The sequence below is a fragment of the Amblyomma mixtum genome, chromosome 4 (genome assembly GCF_055824585.1).
Source record: "Amblyomma mixtum isolate Tamu chromosome 4, ASM5582458v1, whole genome shotgun sequence".
Classification (NCBI taxonomy): Eukaryota; Metazoa; Arthropoda; class Arachnida; order Ixodida; family Ixodidae; genus Amblyomma; species Amblyomma mixtum.
The window spans coordinates 109,450,620-109,471,127 of NC_143015.1; the positions used below are offsets into that span (position 1 = coordinate 109,450,620).

Here is a 20,508-nt window from a genome sequence, read left to right on the forward strand (position 1 = left end):
ATGTCCGCACGAAAATGTCCATTGTAAAAAGAAACTCGCCGGCATTGCGGTATACGAACCGAGGCCCTCAATGTGCAAGGCGGGCAAGCAACGCAGGCGCCAATAAAGGGTCGTTAGCTTCAGCGTATTACAGGGCCACGAAGTGAATGTCTTGTGGTGTGTGCGACACTAAAGTGTGTTGGACTTGTGTTCTAGTGTGAGACAACGATGACTTAAAGAAAAGTTGCTGACTTCATGCAATGGTCACAGAAGTGTGATGTTAAAATCACGACTTGCAATAAAAGTTGCCGGCGTCAAAAAACGGTAAACTTAGAATAAATAAGCTGCTGATGTGCAAGCGCAAATCCTTTCCCCCACTGCAGCGCACAGCAGAATATTCGCATTTTAAAATTCCCATCGATAGCAATTGCGATGGGTATTTCATTTTTTTTCCTTAAATCATCCACGCATTCTACCAAAACTTCGGCGGGAAGTTCTGAGAAACGAACAACTTTCTTGAACATCATTTTTAGTTGTGAGGAAACTGTGCTATATTATAAGGTACTGTCATCAACATATTAATGCTCCATTTTTCGATGCGTAGCAGTATCTTGATTTACAATGCCTGGGCGCTCCTACAAAGCATTTAAGGATTCCTTACCACACGAATAAGGAGCCTGCGGTTGTCACAATATCAGAATTCTAGAAGTGTGCGAGGAAGAATGTGCTAATTTATGGATCGTTATGGTGCAATCTTCCCGTACGCGTTAAAACTGCTGTCATAAACTTCTACGCGTTGTAAAAATACGCACCTCCACAACATCTTGTGAAGGTTGTTATCTTTGGCAAAATTTCGAAGCCAGCTGGCGTTCTGTTTCAGGGCGGTTGTATTCTCGATTTTTGTTTTCTCACTCGTGTTTTACACTAGTCACTGCGCCTCAAATACTTTAAAACTTTGTAACACAATCTAGGGTCGGGATGAAATCGATGCAGCATGAAGATGTAGGCGTTTCTTAATTAGTCTCCACGGGAACATAGATTCAAAGAATGCAGTTCAATTTAGACCTTGTAAACTACGTACAGCAGTCTTCACAGGAATGAAATATTAAGCAGAGCGAGTGAGATTTTTGAACAATTTTTCCCCTGTTATACCGTTTTTGTGTGTACACGTTTGTACCCGTTTATAATTAATTCCTTAATCCAATTGTGCTATTGATAAAGAGAGACAAGTTTGCTTGAAATGAAAACTGACTTATTCAGAAATGAGTAGCATCAGTGGACTCGACTCTGCTCGTGCTTGTCTGCGATGTAAAACCAACGCTGTATTTGACTTCTTCACAGAGCTGCCTCTTTCATTTGGATGTGGTACTTTGCTGCCGGTCGCCCAGCAGCTGGACGAGTGGCGTCCAGAGCTGCCCGCGGATGGAACACATGGGTGAGTTGGCAGCTGTTTTTGCAAGCAACTGGTCGGGTTAAACAGGAGCTTATTTCTTCTTAGTAAAAGCACGCATCGCCAGCCTTGCTTGTGGTGAGTCCGGCTCTAACATCGGACGCTGTAAAATCAAAATTGTGTGCTGAACAATGTCGTCTTCCCGTGCAAGAAGGGAAAAGTGCGATACAAATGATTCCAGATGGACTGCTCTACTAAAATGCTGTAACGTAGGGATCTGACTCTCATTGCAGGTATCTGCTTGCATGCGGCTTCATGGTTCTCCTTGTAAGGACCAAACACCCGACTAAAACCTTTCCCTTACAGCGCGGCTGAGACTGTGCCGTTTCCTTTCCTCAAAAACTAATCGTTCTTTAATCTTTCCAACCAATATGATAGACAAAAGATTGGTTGGTTTATGGGGTTTAACGTCCCAAAGCGACTCAGGCTATGAGGTACGCCGTAGTGAAGGGCTCCGGAATAATTTCGACCACCTGGGGTTCTTTAACGTGCAATGACATAAAAATTGAATGACAAGTACAAGCGCTGTACGTATCTTTTTTTTCCCCTGGGCATTTGTTTTAGGAAAGCTGTTTCGTTCTTTCAAGAAGCGATACAAACTCACCCATTATGCAATGTTGCTTCAATTCAGGACGGTTGCTTACTGCCACTTCGCGTCAACGTGCAGGGCTGCCCCGGTCTCCCGCCAGGCTCATGCAATACTGGCTCCAGAAAAGCAATGCCACGGCATCGGCACCCTGAATGAAGTGCAGTGACCATCTGAAGTGCACTCGACGCACGGGTGTCAAGCATGACCTCAACGAAAGAGCCGGTCTCATCGTCGCCACTAGCGGAGATCTGGTGGGGAAGTGGAACCTGTTAAGGTGAGGAAGGTGGCTGACACCGGAGTAGCGCACGAGAGGATACTTAGGCGAGACGCTGAAAGCATTTTATGCAGAAATGTGTTAATGCGAAAGAATTTTGTGTCTCAAGGTCTCCAATACGGCTTATTGAAGAATGCTTGCTGTCTACGTGGACATATATGTATAACGAGTAAGATATGGGCGCATTTTTTTTCCGGGTGAAAGAGGCTGCTCGAAAACCTGAAGCATATTCGTGGGCTCTAAAATGCGAGTGTAGAAGAGATGTAGCAAAAGTATAGGACTCAAACTCAGAGTGAATATATCCCCAATAAGAACAAATTACCTTAAATGACAGAAATCTACGAAATGATACGGTACAGCGTCCGCCACTAATGCTCTCAGACAATTCATAACCAACAATACAATACCATAACTCATACCATCCACCATGCCGTTTCTTACTAACGTCTATAAGTTGTTTGACAAGTAAAGCTTTTAACATCACACCCTGTGGTGGCCCTTGGAGCTGTAGTCTCAAGAATTCTAAAAACAGCTGCCTCTGGTAAGGCGCCTAGCAACAGAGACAGGGCGTTCAGCCGAAAAAACGTTGTTTCACGCGAGCCACTGCTCCAGAAATGCTTTCGAATTTTGTCACGCGCTCTCGCGTGGGATGAAGTCGTTGCAGCGTGATGATGCAGGCGTTTCTGAATGACAGTCCCCGCATGAATAAGGCTGCAAAGAAACCAGCAAAATTTAGTTTTTGTAAACTACATACAGTAGACATAGCAGGAAGAAAATATTAAGCTGAGCAAGCGAAGTTTTCGAACATTTTTGCGCTGTTATGCCTTTATTGTGTGTGCATATCTGTACCCGCTTAGTGTTAGTTGGTTACTTCCATTGTACCTTAGATGAAGACAGAGAAGGTTCGTTGAAAAGAAGTGTCACAGACGGGTACAGATAACTACGTTTCCTTATGCCCGCGCTTGTCTACGATGTAAACATAACACTGTATTTGACTTCTTCGCGTAGCTCCCTCTTCCATTTGGTTGTGGTACTTCCCTGCCGGTCACCTAGCAGCTGGACGAGTGGCCTCCATGGTGCCTGCGGATGGAACGCATGGGTGAGTTGGCAGCTGTTTTTTCGAGGAACTAGTCGGGTTAGTAGGCAGCTTATTGGAGCGATACCTTGACAAGGCCACGTAAAGATAAGATCGCCGTGCTTTCAGTTTTAACTTTAAGCGCGCCAGAGATCAAACCATGAGAGCTTATGGCATTACTGTGGTTTGCTACCCGATGGTACCCGACCTCAAGGTAAAGGTCAAAAGATCTTGTTCGTGCGATATGTGCGTCATCGCATGGTTGACATCACGTGATCCATGTGACTGATGATATTCATAACTTGTGAATATGAGGAGGACCGCGTAGCGGCCCCAGGCCAGATTCATCGCGATGAAAGACGACAAACAATCGGCCGTAGCAGCTAGTCGACCTGCAAAGTTACAGTTCTTGTCAACTACGTACAGCAGATATAGCAGGAAGCAAATATTAAGCTGAGGAAGTGAAACCTTCCAACATTTTGGCGCTCTTATGCCTTTTTTGTGTGTGCATACTTGTACCGGCTTAGTGTTGGTCGGTTACTTCCATTGGACCATAGATGACCAGAGACAGGGTTCGTCGAAATGAAGTCACTCAGAGATGGGTAGAGATAAATACATTTCCTATGCTCGCGCTTGTGTAGGGTGAAAACCTAACACTGTATTTAACTTGTTCGCGTAGCTGCCTTTTTCATTTGGATGTGGTACACCCCTGCCGGTAACCTTTCAACTGGACGAGTGGCGTCCAGCGGTGCCTGTGAATGGAGTGCATAGGTGAGTTGGCAGCTATTTTTTTCGAGGAACTAGTCGGGTTAGTCGGCAGCATATTTTTCCGTAGTATAAGCACCCATCGCCACCCGTACTTGTTGTGAGTCGGGCTATAAGGGCTAATGATGTGTGCGAAACATTGCAGAACTCTCTTTGAAGAAAACAAAAGGTGCGATATAAACGGTTCGGTACGGATTGCACTCTAACTAAAATGCGGTAACGTAGGACCCTGTCATTGTCCGTGAAATTATCGGCTTGCATCAGGTCTCATAAGTGTCCTTGAAAGAATTATTTGAAAGAAAGAAACAGCTCAACTAAAACCCTTCCCTAACGGCGCGGTTCGGGCGTCCGCCGAGATGCGAGACAATTACTGGGCCTTTTCTTTTCCATAAAAATCAACTTTTAATGTTTTCCACTAAAATGAAGGACTTGATCTTGGAACGTTGTTTTAGGTGCGCTGTTTTGTTGTTTGAAGATGCAATACCAATTCGCTCACTGGCCATTGTTGCTACAATCCGTGGCTGTTGCTTACTGCCGCTTCGCGTAAAAGTGCAGGGGACTGCTCCGATCTCCCGCCAGGCTCATGCAATAGTGGCTCCAGAAAAGCAATGGTGCCTGATTGGCACCCCGAAGGAAGTGCAGTGGCCATCTGAAGTGCCTTCGCCGCGTGGGTGTCAACCACGGCTAGAACGAAAGAACGTTTCAAATCCTCCCACTACCGGAGATCGTGTGGTTGAGAGGAGCCTGTACCAGGTGAGAAAGATGATTGACACCAGATTAGCGCACTAGACGAAACATATGCGAGACGCTGTGCGCATTTGCTGCGGAAAGGTGTTAATGTGAAAGTATATCTGGTCACATGAGTGGCGTGCACAGGAGTTGTCGCCAGTCTGTGCCGGCTGAGCACGTCCTCACGAAAATGACCATTCTAAAGAAAAATGCTCCGGCATTGCGGTATACGAACCCAGACGCTCAATGTGCCAGGCGGACAAGCAACGCATACGCCCATGAAGGATCGTTCGCTGAAGCGTCTTAGAGGGGAACGAACTGAATGTCTTGTGGTGTGTACTACAGTTAAGTCTGTTGGGGTTGTGTTGTAAAGTGATACAACGATTACATACAAAACGTTGCTGACTTCATCCAGTGGTCACATGATAAGCGTCATGTGACAATCACGATTTCCGATAAAAGTTGCCGGCGTGAAGAAATGGTCAATTTGGAAAAACTCCTGCTGACATTGAAGCCCAAATCCTTTCACATTTAACCACTGCAGCGCACAGCAGTACCCTGCACTGCAGAATAATCGCTTTTTTAAAATTCCCATCGTGCGATGGCTGTTCTCTTTTTATTGCGGAAGCAATACTACGCTCATGAACGGCCTTTCGCGTAGTGGCGGCAGGTAGCCACGTTTGACCTTTAGAATGACCTCTGACGTCATACCAGGGTGAGAGATGCGGTTCCAAGTCGAGTCGTCGCGAAGCGGCGGTCGGTAGCCACGCGTGACAGTTTAAATGACTCTGACGTCATGTCATGCCTAGTCACGTCATAGCGTGACGTCATACCATTGTGAAATGGGCTATCAAGTCGAGTCGTCGCGCAGCGGCGCCCGGTAGCCACGCGTGACCTGTAGACGCGGCACGCCGCGTTCCTTCCGTTAGAGGCGCTGCGCTCGCTTTCGCAACCTACCAGGCTTAACCAAAGCTAAGCCCCGCCAAATTTTTTTCCCTTCCAACATCCACGCATTGTACGAAAACTTTGGCGGCATGTTCTGAGAAAAGACCAACTTTTTTGAACATCACTTTTGAATTGTGAGAAAACTGTTCTATATTCTACGGCACTGCCATCAGCATATTGATGCTTCATTTTTCGATGCGTAGCAGAATCTTGATTTAGAATGCGTGCTGCGATCCCACAAAGCATTTGACTCTCATAGCACACGAATGAGGTGCATGCGGTTATCACAATAGCAGAAATCTGGTTTGGTTTGGTTTGTGGGGTTTAACGTCCCAAAGCGACTCAGGCTATGAGAGACGCCGTAGTGAAGGGCTCCAGAAATTTCGACCACCTGGGGTTCTTTAACGTGCACAGACATCACACAGTACACGAGCCTCTAGAATTTCTCCTCCAAAGAAATTCCAGCCGCCGCGGCCGGGATCAAACCCGCGTCTTTTGGGTCAGCAGCCGAGCACCATAACCACTGAGCCACTGCGGCGGTGCAGAAATCTAGAAGCGTGCTTGGAAGGTACCGGAAGATTGCAGCATGACATTAATATATGAGCATATTCTTCCTCGCAGAAATCTGCAAGCGTGAGAGGAAGAATATGCTAATATATTGATGTTGTGCTGCAGTCTTCCGGTACGCGTTAAAACGGCGGTCATAAACTGCTGCGCGTTATAAAAATTCGACCCTCCACAACATCTGGTGACGATTGTTATCCTTGGCAAAATTTCGCAGCCAGCTGGCGTTCTGTTTCAGGGCAGTTGAATTGTGGATATTTGTATCATCACTTGTGTTTTACACTAGTCCTTGCTCCTCAAATACTTTCAAACATTGTAACACACTCTAGTCAGGGATGAAATCGCTGCTGCGTGAAGATGTAGGCGTTTCTGAATTAAGACAGTTTCCACGGGAATATAGATTCAAAGAATCCAGCTTAATTTAGATCTTGTAAACTACGTACAGCAGCCTTCACAGGAAGAAAATATTAAGCTGAGCGATTGAGATTTTCGAACAATTTTCCCTCCCATATGCCTTTCTTGTGTGTACAGCCACCCACAGACTTCACACGAATAACGGAAAGCGTGGCCCTGACTGCCATCAGCGCCCCGAAGAGATATGCATTGGTGCGAGATAATGCTCTCGGCATGGTTACGGTGGTTGACGATAGCTGGTGCACAGTTCGCTTTGACTGCTTTTCCGCTTGTGTGCCTGATCGCAGCGTGCACAGCGCGCTCGTTGCGGGGGCGTTTCTGCGCTTTTTGCTCGCCGATTCGACCTCCACGGCCCCGGCAATGCTCTTTGCAGTTTTCTTATCGCCGGAACCAGCAATTGCGCGCTAAGCTGCCGCGGTTCGCACCAGCTATCGTCGGCCACTGCAAACATACCGAGAGCATTATCTCGCACCCAATGACTGTCGCCTCATGGCGCTGACGGCAGTCCAGGCCATGCGTTCCGTCATTCGTGTTAAGTCTGTGGGCGGCTGTACATATTTGTACCCATTTAGAGTTTGTTCCTTACTCCCATTGTGCTCTAGATGAAGAGAGACCGGGTTCCTTGAAATGAAAACTGACTTATTCAGAGATGAGTAACATCAGTACATTCGCCTCTGCTCGTGCATATTTTTGAACACGTTTTGCCTTGTTATGCCTTTTTCGAGCGTACATATTTGTACCCGCTTAGTGTTAGTTGGTTAGTCCCATTGTGCTGTAGAATAAGACAGACAAGATTCGTTGAAATGAAAATTCAGAAATGAGTATTGATCAGTACGTGTGCTTATGTCCGCGCATGTGTAAAATGTAAACCTAACGCTGTATTTAACTTCTTCACATAGCTGCCTCTTTCATTTGGATGTGGTACTTCCCTGCCGGTCACCTAGCAGCTGGACGAGTGGCGTCCATGGTGCCTGCGGATGGAACACATGGGTGAGTTGGCAGCTGTTTTTGCAAGCAACTGGTCGGGTTAGTAGGCAGCTTATTTCTTCTTCGTATAAGCACGCACCGTCAGCCTTGCTTGTGGTGAGTCCGGCTATAATGTCGGATGCTGTAAAATCAAAATTTTGTGCGGAACATTGTCGTCTTCAGGTGGAAAAAGGGGAAGGTGCGATACAAATGATTCTGGGCGGACTGCTCTACTAAAATGCGGCAACGTAGGGACTCTTTGATTGCAGGTATCTGCTTGCATGTGGCATCATGGTTGTCCTTGTAAGGACCAAACGCCCGACTAAAACCTTTCCCTTACGGCGCTGCTGAGACTGTGCCGTTTCCTTTCCTCAAAAACTAATAATCTTTCTTCAATCTTTCTAACCAAAATGAATGACAAAGGATTGGTTGGTTTATGGGGTTTAACGTCCTAAAGCGACTCAGTCTATGAGAGGCGCCGTAGTGGAGGGCTCCGGAAATTTCGACCACCTGGGTTCTTTATCGTGCACTCACACAAAAAATTAAATATAAGTACAAGCGCTCTACGTATCTTTCCTTTCCCTGTACATTTGTTTTAGGGAAGCTGTTTCGTTCTTTCAAGATGCAATGCAAACTCGCCCACTATGCAATGTTGCTGCAATTCAGGAGGGTTGCTTACTGCCACTTGGCTTCAATGTGCAGGGCTGCCCCGGTCTCCCGTCAGGCTCATGCAATACTGGCTGCAGACAAGCAATTTCACGGGGAAGGGCAGTGATCATCTCAAGTGCCTTCGCCGCGTTGGTGTCAAGATTGACCTCAACGAAAGAGCCGGTCTCATCGTCCCACTAGCGAAGATCTGGTGGGGGAGTGGAACCTCTTCTAGGTGAGGAAGACGGTTGACACCAGAGTAGCCCACGATAGGATACGTAGGCGACACGCTGAGTGCATTTTATGCAGAAGTCTGCTAATGCGAAACCATTTCGTATCTGAAGGTCTCCAATACGGCATATTGAAAAATGCTTGCATCTTACGTGGACATATATGCAGAGTACTACATGCCTTGCAATGAATAACGAGTAAGATACGGGCGCATTTTTTTATCCGGGTGATGGAGGCTGCTCGAAAACTTGACGCATATTGGTGTGCTCTGAAATACGACTGTAGAAGACATGGAGCAGAAGTATAGGACTCAAACCCGTAGTTAATATATCCCCAATAAGAACAAATGACGCTAAATGACTGAAATCTTTGAAATGATGCAGTACAGCGTCGGAAAACTTAAATATTTTGAATATATCTCTGCACATTTCGAATCGTCGTTTTTGCTGTAAGCAAGCTTTCTCGACCTTCACATCATATTAGGCCATGCATATTTTATCATTCTATTGTATGAGAATAGTATGTAATATAATATTACAGCGTGATGTAATATTGGAGTGGCGTGCACAGGCTCCTGCTGAAGCAATAGCTTCCAAATTGCTTTTCGTGGTGTCAAAGCGAATGGAAACTGGGTGAGAATCACGCATACTGGTCTCCTTACTGCATGGCCCGGAAATGATGGAATGTTTTACTCTCCTACGAGCAAAGCTTTGGCTGTTTACAGTGAAAAAATTTATCTGCGTGCATACTTACATCCAATGCCTCACATGTGCGTTGTCAGTGCTCGTTAAACACAAATCCACATGGTTAAAGAAAAACTCGAAGATGTTTAGCCCTGCTTCAATCTGGAAGATTGCGAAAGCAACGAGGAGAGAGAGAGGCGATGGAGAGCGCGCGGCAGCGGCGGCGCCTTCGGCACGCTAGCTATGCGCTGTTAGTGCGTATGCGCAACTGGCAACCGCAGCGGCGGCACCTCCGAGACACCCGCCTAGCGACGGCAGCGGCACTTCCGAGACACCCGCCTAGCGACGGCAGCGGCGCGCCAGCTGTCCGCCATGTGACGTCACTGCTCCTCGCGCATGTGCAGTATAGCATTTCGTCAGCTCCGCGGAATGGATCCCCGACTCGCGCAGTGTTGCTTTCGCAACAACAAATGTGACGCACTCCAATTCTGCATCTCTCATATCTAATGTGCAACGTTGAGACGTAAATGCTTTAAACGCTACCAACCCACACTATAAAATTCATATCATCCATAACTAACCATGACATACCGTAACTCATACCATCCACTGTGTCATTTGTCACCCGACATTCAAAGGCTGCTTGCCAAGTAAGTTTGTAACAAGACACCCTGTAGTAGCCCTCGGAGCGGTAGTCTGACTGATTCTCTGGAAAGGTGCCTAGGAAGGTAGACAGGATGCTCAACCCAAAAGACGCGTGTTTGCACGAGTCATTGATCCTGAAATGGTTTCTAACTTTGCCACGCACTCCGGTTTAGGGTGAAATCACTGCAGCATGACGATGTAGGCCTTTCTGACTTAAGTGTGCTCCCGCGAGAATATAGACACAAAGAAACCAGCCAAATTTAGACCTTGCAAGCTACTTACAGCAGACAACACAAGGGGAAAATATTAAGCTGAGCAAGCGAAATTTGTGAACAATTTTTGCTTTGTTATGCCTTTTTTGAGCGTACATATTTGTACCCGCTTAGTGTTAGTTGTTTACTCCCATTGTGCTGTAGAACAATGTAAACCTAACGCTGTATTCTTCTTCGCATAGCTGCCTCTTTGATTCCAATGCGGTACTTGCCTGCCGGTCATCTAACAGCTGGACGAGTGGCGTCCAGCGGTGCCTGCGGATGGGATGCATTGGTGAGTTAATAGCTATAGCTTTTTTTGTGATGTAGCTTTCTTCTTAGTCCACAGGTAATTTTTTATTAGTATAAGCACACATCGCCACCCGTACTTGTGGATTGTCCGGCTGTAACGGCGCAAGCTCTACACTCAATATAGTGTGGCAGAAATTGTCGAATCCCCGTGCTAGAAAGGGAATGTCGATAAAAATTATTCTTTATGGATTGATGACTAAAATGCGGGAACTTATGGCCCTGACTGTGTCATTGCATCGGCTTGTATCTGGTCTCGTGACTTTTCTTGAAAGAACATTGCTGCTGTTTAAGGCTTTATTTGTGCGCAAATTTAAAAGGGAAGGGTGACGGGATCAGGCAGATGGGAGCCCTTGAGCCCCGGCGGCCTCCGCAGCCCACTTGGATGCCGCCACTTGTACGGCTGGGTCTGAGCTGCGCATCAGTGCCTCCCACTGCTCCATATTTTCAATGTTCCTATGTCGTTTTCGAAGATTTGAGCAACCCCACATCATATGCGTGAGGTTGGCTGGCTGTGGGCAGAATTTACATTACCCGTGTACTTGTCTGGGTAAATGTGCGAGTAAATTGTGGGATGAGGGTATTTATTTGTGTATAAGCGGCGCCGGGTGTTTTCTTCGGCTTTAGTTAGGGTTTTGTGGCCGGCAGGGTATTGTTTGCGTGCCAGACGGTAGGCTTGCGTAAGTTCCTGGTATGCGATAAGTACATCCTTGTGAGAGCTACTGCCGCCCCCGTGTTCTCCCTTTGCCCAGTACACTAGCTCTCGGACGGTGTTGTGGGTGGATTCATTGGCTGGAAGGGAGGAATGGGCGGGTGCCCAGATGATGCTGGCCGTGAGTGAGAGGGTGAGGTCTCGAAGGATTCTGGCCGCGTGGGGTTTCACGCGATCCCGGGCGTAATTTCGAACGGCTCGTTTGGAGTCCGAGATGATGGTAGTGGTTTGAGGTAGGGTGAGGGCCAAGGCGATGGCCGCCTCTTCCGCAGCTTCTGTATTATTGGTATTGATTGTGCCTCCGCTGAGAAGGACCCCCCGTACATCCCTGACGACTGCCCTCATGGCCCGTTTTACGGCGCGCTCGGCTGCGTCTGTGTACACCGCATCAGGGTCTTTGTGGTAGCGTTCGTGCAGGTGTTCGCAGCGGTCTTGGCGGCGTGCTTCGTGTTATCCGGGGTGCATGTTTTTCGGCAGCGGAGGGACCAGGAGTTTCTAATTTTCTTAGGGAGGCTTGTTTTGGGATGCGTTGTGCTCTCGTGATGTATTCCTATGGCAGCGAGGATGTACCGTCCCCTTGTCGTAGTGGTTAGACGCGTATATTGCGAGTAGAGGTGGCCCTCGATAAGTTCTTCCACCGTGTTGTGGATGTCTAAAGCTATTAGTTTCTCGGTATAGGCGCTGATGGGGAGTCCTAGAGCTGTCTTGCATGCTCTTCTGATAATTCTGTTCAATTTGTCGCGTTCCATGGCGTAAGGCTTCATGTACGAGGCCACGTAGTTGATGCGTCTGATGACGGCCTGTACGAGTCTGATCAATTCATATTTTTCCATTCCGGAGTGCTGGTTAGATATCCGTTTGATGAGGCGAGATGTTTGGTGCGTGACGCTGTCCAAATTTTGGATCATGTCGCCATTGTGACCATTGCCTTGAAATAACATTCCTAGGATCCGTATAGTGCCGATCTCGTTAAATTTTTCGCCTTCTAACTTTAGGTTGAGATTGCAGGGTTGTCCGTTTTTGGTTTTACCTCTGAGTATTGGCCGAAGCACTGTATGCTTTTCCGTGGAGCATGCTAGGCCCCGCGTGCCCGCGTATTGCTGCACCGTGTCAATGCCTTCCTGTTGTACGGTTTCTAACTCTCCGGTGGTGCCAGCTTCTGCCCATAGCGTGACATCGTGGGCGCAGAGGCTGTGCTTCAGTCCTGTTATATGGCTTAGTTGTTCTGGCGATTTTCAGAGGGCGACATAAAAAGGAAAGGAGAAAGTACTGCCTCTTGCGGGATGCCGCGGCCGCCCATTGAGAAGAAGCCAGACTAGGCGAAACAACGCGACTAGAACCCTTCCCTTATGGCACGGCAACGAATGCACCAATTCCTTTTCCTCAAAAATTAATCATCTTTAATCAAGGTCAAAAGAAATGAGACAGCTACAAGCGCTGTACGTATTTTCGTTTTCCCTGATCTTTGTTTTAGGAAAGCTGTTTTGTTCTTTCAAGATGCACTATGCATCTTGCACTCTGTTTTAGCGAAGTTGTGATGTCGATTTTTGTATTATGACTCGTGTTTTACACTAAGCATTGCTCCTTAAATCCTTTCAAACTTTGTAACGCACTTTACTCTGGGATGAGATGTCAGCAGCATGAAGAAGTAGGCCTTTCTTAGTGGCGGTTGAATTTCTTTGGAGGAGAAATTCGAGGCCCGTGTACTGTGCGATGTCAGTGCACGTTAAAGAACCCCAGGTGTTCGAAATTTCTGGAGCCCTCCACTACGGCGTCTCTCATAGCCTTAGTCGCTTTGGGACGTTAAACCCCATAAACCGAAACAAACCTTAATGAAGAAAATCTGCGCGGGAACATTGAAGCAAAGAAACCAGCACAATTTAGTTCTCGTAAACTAAACTACGTACCGCAGAAATCACAGAAAGAAAATATGAAGCTGAACGAGCGAAATTGTCCAACGTTATGCGCTTTTATGCCTTTTTTGTGTGCGCATATATGTACCTTAGTGTTAGTTGGTAACTCCCATTGTACTATAGACAAAGAGAAAAAAGGTTCGTCCAAATGAAAAAAAAGTCAAGCACAGATGGGTAGAGATCACAACGTTTGGTTCTGTCCGCTCTTGTCTACAATGTAAAACTAACGCTGTATTTACCTTCCTCTCATAGCTGCCTCTTTCATTTGGATGTGGTACTTCTCTGGCGGTGACTTTGCAACTGGTGAAGTGGCGTCCAGCGGTGCCCCCGGAGGGGATGCATGGGTAAGTCGGCAGCTGTTTTTGCGATGAAGTACTCGCGTTCGTCGTCAGCTTCTTCTTACTATAAGCGTGCATTGCCACCCGTGCTTGTGGTGAGTCCGGCTATAACGGCGGACGCTGTAGATTCAAAAGAGTGTGCGAAACATTCTCGAGTTCCCGTGCGAGAAAGAGAAAGTGCCATACAAATACTTCAGCACGGATTGCCCCTACTAAAACGCGAAAACTTCGGGCCATGACAGTGTCAGCGCAGCTATCTGCTTGAATCTGGTCTCACGATTGTCCTTGAAAGAGCGAAACAACGCAACTAAAACCCTTCTCCTACGACGGGGGTAACACAAATACTCAGCCATTTCCTTTCCTCAAAAACTAATCACAGTCATTGCAATTTTTTCAACACAAATGAAGGATCAACGAAAGGAAACACAACTACAAGCGCTGCACGTGTCCTACCTTTCCCTGGCTCTTTGTTTTAGCTGCGCTCTTTCGTTCTTTCCAGATGCAATACGAACTTACCCACTATGCAGTTTTGCTACAATGCATGACTGTTGCTTACTGCCATTTCAGTGCAGGCGGCTGCCCCGGTCTCCCACCAGGCTCATGCATTACAGACTCCAGAAAAGGAATGGTGAGGGGTTCGGCACCCTGAATGAAGTGCAGTGACCATCTCAAGTGCCTTCGCCGCGTGGGTGTCACGCATGACGTGAACGAAAGAGCCGGCCTACTAGCGGAGATAGGTTGAGGGAGTGGAGCCTGTTCTAGGTGAGGAAGATGTTCGACACCAGAGTAGCGCACCATACGATAAATAGGCAAGACGCTGTGTGCATTTTATCTAGAAGTGTGTTAATGCGAAGACATTTCTTGTCTCATATTCTCAATGTCTACTAGACGGCATATTGAACAAAGCTTGCATTCTAACCGAACATATATGCAGAATACTCTGTACCTTGCGATGAATAAAGAGTAAGGTACTGCTGCATTTTGTTGTCCGGGTGAAGGAGGGTGCCCGAAAACCTCACGCTTATTCGTGGCCTCTGAAATGCGGGGAGCAAACCGACAATGAATATATCCCCAATAAGAACAAATTATTTTAAATGACTGAATTCAGCGAAATGGTACGATACAGCGTCCGAAATCCGAAAATATTTTTAATATATCACTGCCCATTTATTTGAGGGCAGTGATATATTTTGCTTTCATTTGAACGAAGTCTACTTGAATGCCTTTACATTACTGCAGATTTTGCCGTTATCCACAGTGTTTTTGCGAAAATGTAAAGTGCGCATTTTGAATCGTCGTTTTTTATTGAGCAAGCTTTCCCAGGCTACACATACTATTAGCCGATATATATTTTATTATAACATGATACGAGAATCGTATGTAATATTATATTACAGCGTGAAGTAATATTTAAGTGCTGTGCAATAGCTGCTGCTGAAGCAACATCATTCAAATGTCTTCTCGTGGCGCCAATGTGAACGCTCTCTGAGAATCACGCAGACTGGTTTCTTTGTTGCACGGCCCCAGAGAGACGAATTAAGCACTGCCTTGTTACACTGGGAAATTTTCCTCGGCATGTGTGCTTAGAGCATATGCTTCAAATGTGCAATGTCAGTGCATGTTAAACAAATCAATACGGTTTAAATTAATCTAGAGCACACCATTACGGCGTCTCTCATATCAAGTGTGCAGCTTTCAGATGTAAACGCTTTATACACTACCATAGCACACTATAATACGCCATATCATCCACCACCCGTACTAACTCATACCATCCATAACTAACCATACTGGTTCGATCCCGGCCGCAGCGGCCGAATTTTTATGGAGGAGAAATTCTAGAGGTCCGTGTACTGTGCTATGTGAGTGAACGTTAAAGAACGCCAGCTGGTCGAAATTTCCGGAGCCCTTCACTACACCGTCCGTCATAGCCTGAGTCGCTTTGGGACGTTAAACTCAAATAAACCAAACCATAACTTACCTCACACTATTCACCTCGCATTTCTCACCCGACGTCTAAAGCTTGTTTAATAGATAACGTTTTAAAATTGTACCGTGTAGTGGCGCCTTGAGCGGTAGCCTTAACGATTCTTAAAAGAGCAGCCTTTGGTAAGGTGCCAGCCACGGAGACAGGACGTTCAACCCAAAAGACGTGGTTATGCACGGGTCACTGCTCATAAAATGCTTTCGAACATTGTCACGCTCTTCAGTTTGGGACAAAATCACTGCAGCATGAAGATGTAGACATTTCTGAATTAAGGGAGCCCCCGGGGGAATATGGATGCAGAGAATCCAGCAAAATATAGTTCTTGGAAGCTAGGTACAGCAGACTTCACAGAAAGAAAATATTAAGCTGAGCGAGCGAAATTCTCGAACGTTTTTGCGCTGTCATGCCTTTTCTGGTTGTGCATATCTGTACCCGCTTAGTGTTAGTTGGATACTCCGATTGTGCCGTAGATGAAGAGAGAGAAGATTCCTTGAAATGAAAAGTCATTAAGAAATAAGTAGCGAGCAGCATGCTCTCTTATGCCCGCGCTTCTCTGCGATGTAAACCTAACGCTGTATTTAACTTCTTCGCATAGCTGCCTCTTTCATTTGGATGTGGTACTCTCCGTCCGGCCACACTGAAGCTGGACAAGTGTCGCCCACCGGTGCCTCCTGTTGGGACGCATGGGTGAGTGGGCAGCCATTTTTGCGATGAAGTCGTCGGCTTAGTCGGCAGCTCTATTTCTTCTTAATATAAATTCAAAATAGTGTGCGAAACAGTCGAACTCCAGGCAAAGAGAAGGTACGATCATTTTAGGAAATTAAGTGCGCATAACTGGCTCCTTTAGTCAGTGGACTCCTGAATCGTGCTTATAGATACGTGTGGTGATGAGAGAAAGAGAGAGAGAGATGTGGGCTGTATGCATTAGCGCTGCCAACGATGAGCGAATCCACGCGATCAACCATTAACTGCCACCTGCCATGGTGGCACGGTGTGTGGGGACTTACATGTAGATATGAAGACAAACAGGAATTTCATGTCACTTGTGCGGGAGAAAATCGCGTTCCTCTTGCTCCTTACACATCCCACGGCTCTGACAACCTCGCGAAATACTTGCAGAGTCCTCCTTTTTGAGAACCAGGCATTGATGCAGCAAGTCGAGCTTATATTCATTTATTTCTCCGTTCAGAAAGCTTCCTTCGTGACAATTAAGACATGTCAGTGGAGTGTTTCTTGAAGTAAGAAAATTTGTGACAAATATACATGCGTGCCATCCTCGAGTTCCTTGGCTCATTCTATCGAAAAGCTGAAACGGCTGATGGACTCCGCTCAAATTTCGCATCAGGGAAGTGACGTAATCGTCGGAAATTGTTTGGTTTCTTGAAAGAACGAAACTACGCAACTAAAAAACTTTACCTTACGGCGTGGCTGAGACAACCATTTCCTTTCTCCAAAAATGTTTTCTTCATTTTTTGTCTACGAAAATGAGGGACCAGTGAAAGAAAAAAACAAGTACAAGCGCTGTACGTGTCCTTCCTCTTCCTGGTGTTTTGTTTTAGCGGCGCTCTTTCGTTCTTTGGAGATGCATTATCAACAAGCCCACTATGTAATATTGCTACAATTAATCACTTACCGCCATTTCACGACAATGTGCAGGGCTGCCGCCGTCTCCCGCCTGGCTCATGCAATACTGGCTCAAGAAAAGCAATGGCACGGGTAAGGGCAGTGACCATCTCAAATGCCTTCGCCGCGTGGGTGTCAAGGATGACTTCAACGAACGAGACGTTCTCATCGTCCCTCTAGCGGAGATCTGGTTGAGGATAGGAACCTCTTCCAGGTGAGGAAGGTGGCAGACACCGGAGTACCGAGCACCATACGATAAGTAGGCGAGATGCTGAGCGAAACTGTGTACCGAGCGGCAGACGATAACTAGATGAGAGGCTGAGTGAAATTGCTGAAGCACTTCTTGTCTCATGGTCTCAAGGTCTTTTAAACGGCATATTGAAGAAAGCTTGCATTCTATTCGAACATGTATACAGAGTACTCTCTGCCTTGCAATGAATAACGAGTGTAAGACACGGGTGCACTCTGTTATTCTGGTGAAGGAGGCTGCCTAAAAACCTGACGCATATTTGTCGGCTCTGAAATGCGACTGTAGAAGAGTTGTCGCAAAGTATTGGCTCAAACCCACAGTGAATACATCCCCCAATAAGAACAAATTATGTTAAATGACTGAAATCAACAAATTGATGCGCTACATTTCCCGAAATCCCAAGATATACAGAATACATCCCTGCTCACTCATATGATGGCCGTGATATATGTTTCTTCTATTTAAACTTTTCATTACTGCACGCGTTGCGCCGCCGCGATGGCTCAGTGGTTTCAGCGCTCGGCTGCTGACCCGATAGACACGGGTTCGATTCCGACCGCGGCGGCTGAATTTCTTTGGAGGAGAAATTCTAGAGGCCCGTGTACTGTGCGATGTCAGTGCACGTTAAATAACCCCAGGTGTTCGAAATTTCCCTAGCCCTCCACTACGGCGTCTCTCATAGCCTTAGTCACTTTGGGACGTTAAACCCCATGTCACGGCGCAGCTAGCGTGCGTCGTGGTAAACTGTGAGGAGTGTCGCCGAAAGGGAGCAGGGAATGCGCAGACAAAAGGAGAAGGACTTGAAACGGCGTAGCGTGCGAGGGTCTCGCTTCTCGGCCCCAGCGAGTGGGGAATGGTTTCCTCTAGGAAGTCGGTCCGAAACCCGAGACGACGACAGGACGGCTGGGGTGGCCTGGCGCTGTTCTTGTTTTCGTTCTTGCTAGCTGGCAAGAGCGGCTAACAGTGGAGCGTGTGTTTTAAATTGTTTGTTTCTTCTTGTTGTAATAGTTTTAGTTAGCCATGGCTGCTTACAGCGAGGCTTGTGTTTTATATTGTTTACTTGTCTTTTGCCTTGTGACCGCCTACTTCTAAACAACGGCGGGAAAGTAACCTATTGGCTAAAAAGTAAGTTTTGGCGGGAGGATTGCCTATTGGCTGAGGATGGAGTTTTTGGCGCGAATGTGACGAGATGGGTGCGCGCGAAGGAGAGCGCCGAGGTTGGGTGTGTGGCAGCAGGACAGATCGGTCGTGTGTGGCCGGTGGTGGTCCAGAGGCCGAAAGCGTAGAGTTGGAGACGCGAGTTATTTGAGCGGCGGCCGGACGGGCTGGCCGTGTGGTGGCCATCGGTGGTCCGGAGTCACGGAAGTTTTCAGGTTTTTATTTTTAGTTAAAGTGGAGAGGCCGAAATCACTCGGCATATGTAAATAAGTTGTATATACATTTGTAATAAATAATTTCTTGAAGAAAGCCTTCCAAGTGCCTCACCATCCGAAGACCAGCACACCTGTCTAAACTCACCAGTAGCGAAGCACGTCCCCAGGGTCACTCACGAGACCCGCTCTCTACGACTCCGCATCAACATCAAGGAGAACAACATCAACAACGACAGAGCAGAGAGGGAAATATTCGTGACTCCCCATAAAACCAAACCAGACCAAGCAGGCGTTGCCGCTTGCCACAGTATGGACAGCGAAAGTTTCTAGTGCACTTCTGGAGTCTTTGTTCCTGCAACAAGGAAGCTTTCGCGAGCTTCAGAAGTTTTAGACAACTGTTAGAGTGAATTAATATATTAAAGCGTGTGAAGTAGCTTTCAAGTGATTTCTCGGGGCACCAAAGTGAACGGTAACTGGCTGATTATCACGCGCACTGTTTTCTTTACTGCACGAACCCCACTGACGAATGTTTTACGTACTCGCGAACAAAGTTCTGGATTTTTATAGGGCAAACATTTTGACAGCAAGCGTGCTTAGAGCCAGTGCTTCAATCCATACGGTTAAAATTAATCTAGACCACACCATTACGACATCTCTGATAGCTAGTATGCAGCTTTCAGGCGTAAACGCTTTATACTTTGCCATAGCGCACTATAATAATACGTCACATTAGCCACCACTCGTACTAACTCATACCGTCCATAACTAACGATAAGATAGTTTACCTCATACCATCCACCTCGGCATTTCTCACCTGACGTCTAAAGGTTGCTTGAGAGATAAGCTTGTAAGCGTCTGCAGTGTAGTGGCCCTTGGAGCGGTAGTCTTTACGATTCTTAAAACAGCTGCCTCTCGTAAGGTGCCTAGCAACGGAGACAGGACTTTCAGCCTAAAAGACATTATGTGCAAGTTATTGTTTCTAAAATGCTTTCGAACTTTGTCAAGCTCTTCAGTAGGGGATGGAATCACTGCAGCATGATGATGTAGACCTTTGTGAATGAAGAGAACCCCCGTGAGAGTATGGATGCCGAGATTCCAGCAAAATGTAGTTCTTGTGAACTGCGTACAACAGACAACCCAGGAAGGCATCCCAGTTGTGCATTTCTATACCCGCTTAGTCTTAGTCAGTTACTTCCATTGAAGCATAGATGAGGAGAGACAAGGTTCCTTGATATGAAAAGTCAGAGATGGATAGAGATTAATACGGTTGCTTTTGCCCGCGCTTGTTTGCGATGTAAACCTAACTCTGTATTTAACTTTTTCCCACAGATGCCTCTTTCATTTGGACGTGGTACATTGCCGCCGGTCACCGTGCAGCTGAACGAGTGGCGTCCAGCGGTGCCTCCGGATGGGATGCATGGGTGAGTGGGCAGCCATTTTTGCAATTAAGTAGTCTGCTTAGTCGGCAGCTGATTTCTTCCTTAGTGTAAGCACGCATCGCCACCCGTGCTTGTAGTGAGTCCGGCTGTACCAGCGGAAGCTGTAAACTCAGAATTGCGCGCGAAAAATTGTCGAATTCCCGTGCAAGTAAGCGAAGGTGTGATACAAATGGTTCTGTACGGACTGCTCCGACCAAAATGCGGCAACGTAGGAACCTGGCTGTGTCAATGAAGGTATCTGCTTGCATCTGGTCTTGTTATTGTCTTTGAGAGAACGATACAGCCCAACTAAAGCCCTTCCCTAGCGGCGCGCGTTCAGGTGTCCGCCGAGACATGAGACAATTGCGTCGCCATTT

General features: G+C 46.8%; 1 protein-coding gene and 1 long non-coding RNA gene across 4 annotated transcripts; both read left to right on the forward strand.

The window, feature by feature from the left end:
• Positions 1 to 1,317: 1,317 nt before the first annotated feature.
• LOC149347814 (uncharacterized) lies at positions 1,318 to 7,777 on the forward strand. 2 transcript variants are annotated; one of them, XM_089585685.1, is made up of 6 exons: positions 1,318 to 1,414; positions 2,097 to 2,292; positions 3,301 to 3,391; positions 4,047 to 4,138; positions 4,683 to 4,885; positions 7,684 to 7,777. In XM_089585685.1, the coding sequence occupies exons 2-5, from the start codon at positions 2,171 to 2,173 to the stop codon at positions 4,783 to 4,785; spliced, it is 408 nt and encodes a 135-aa protein (XP_089441811.1). In that variant the 5' UTR covers positions 1,318 to 1,414; positions 2,097 to 2,170; the 3' UTR covers positions 4,786 to 4,885; positions 7,684 to 7,777. The 2 variants fall into 2 exon arrangements, with proteins under 2 accessions (XP_089441811.1, XP_089441812.1); XM_089585686.1 differs by having other exon boundaries at positions 4,688 to 4,885.
• Positions 7,778 to 14,046: 6,269 nt separating this feature from the next.
• LOC149347815 (uncharacterized) lies at positions 14,047 to 20,111 on the forward strand. Of its 2 annotated transcripts, none has more exons than XR_016292218.1 (4): positions 14,047 to 14,108; positions 16,063 to 16,154; positions 17,124 to 17,304; positions 20,043 to 20,111. It is a non-coding gene; the product is annotated as an uncharacterized LOC149347815 (long non-coding RNA). The 2 variants fall into 2 exon arrangements; XR_016292217.1 differs by having other exon boundaries at positions 14,053 to 14,242.
• Positions 20,112 to 20,508: the final 397 nt, after the last annotated feature.

Excerpts from the sequence above, each read along its gene's own strand:
- LOC149347814 (XM_089585685.1), top strand. The coding sequence starts at position 2,171 with ATGAAGTGCAGTGACCATCTGAAGTGCACTCGACGCACGGGTGTCAAG. Across the intron at positions 3,392-4,046 it reads CCTGCGGATGGAACGCATGG|CTGCCTTTTTCATTTGGATG; the intron begins GTGAGTTGGCAG and ends TTGTTCGCGTAG. Across the intron at positions 4,139-4,682 it reads CCTGTGAATGGAGTGCATAG|TGCAGGGGACTGCTCCGATC; the intron begins GTGAGTTGGCAG and ends TTCGCGTAAAAG.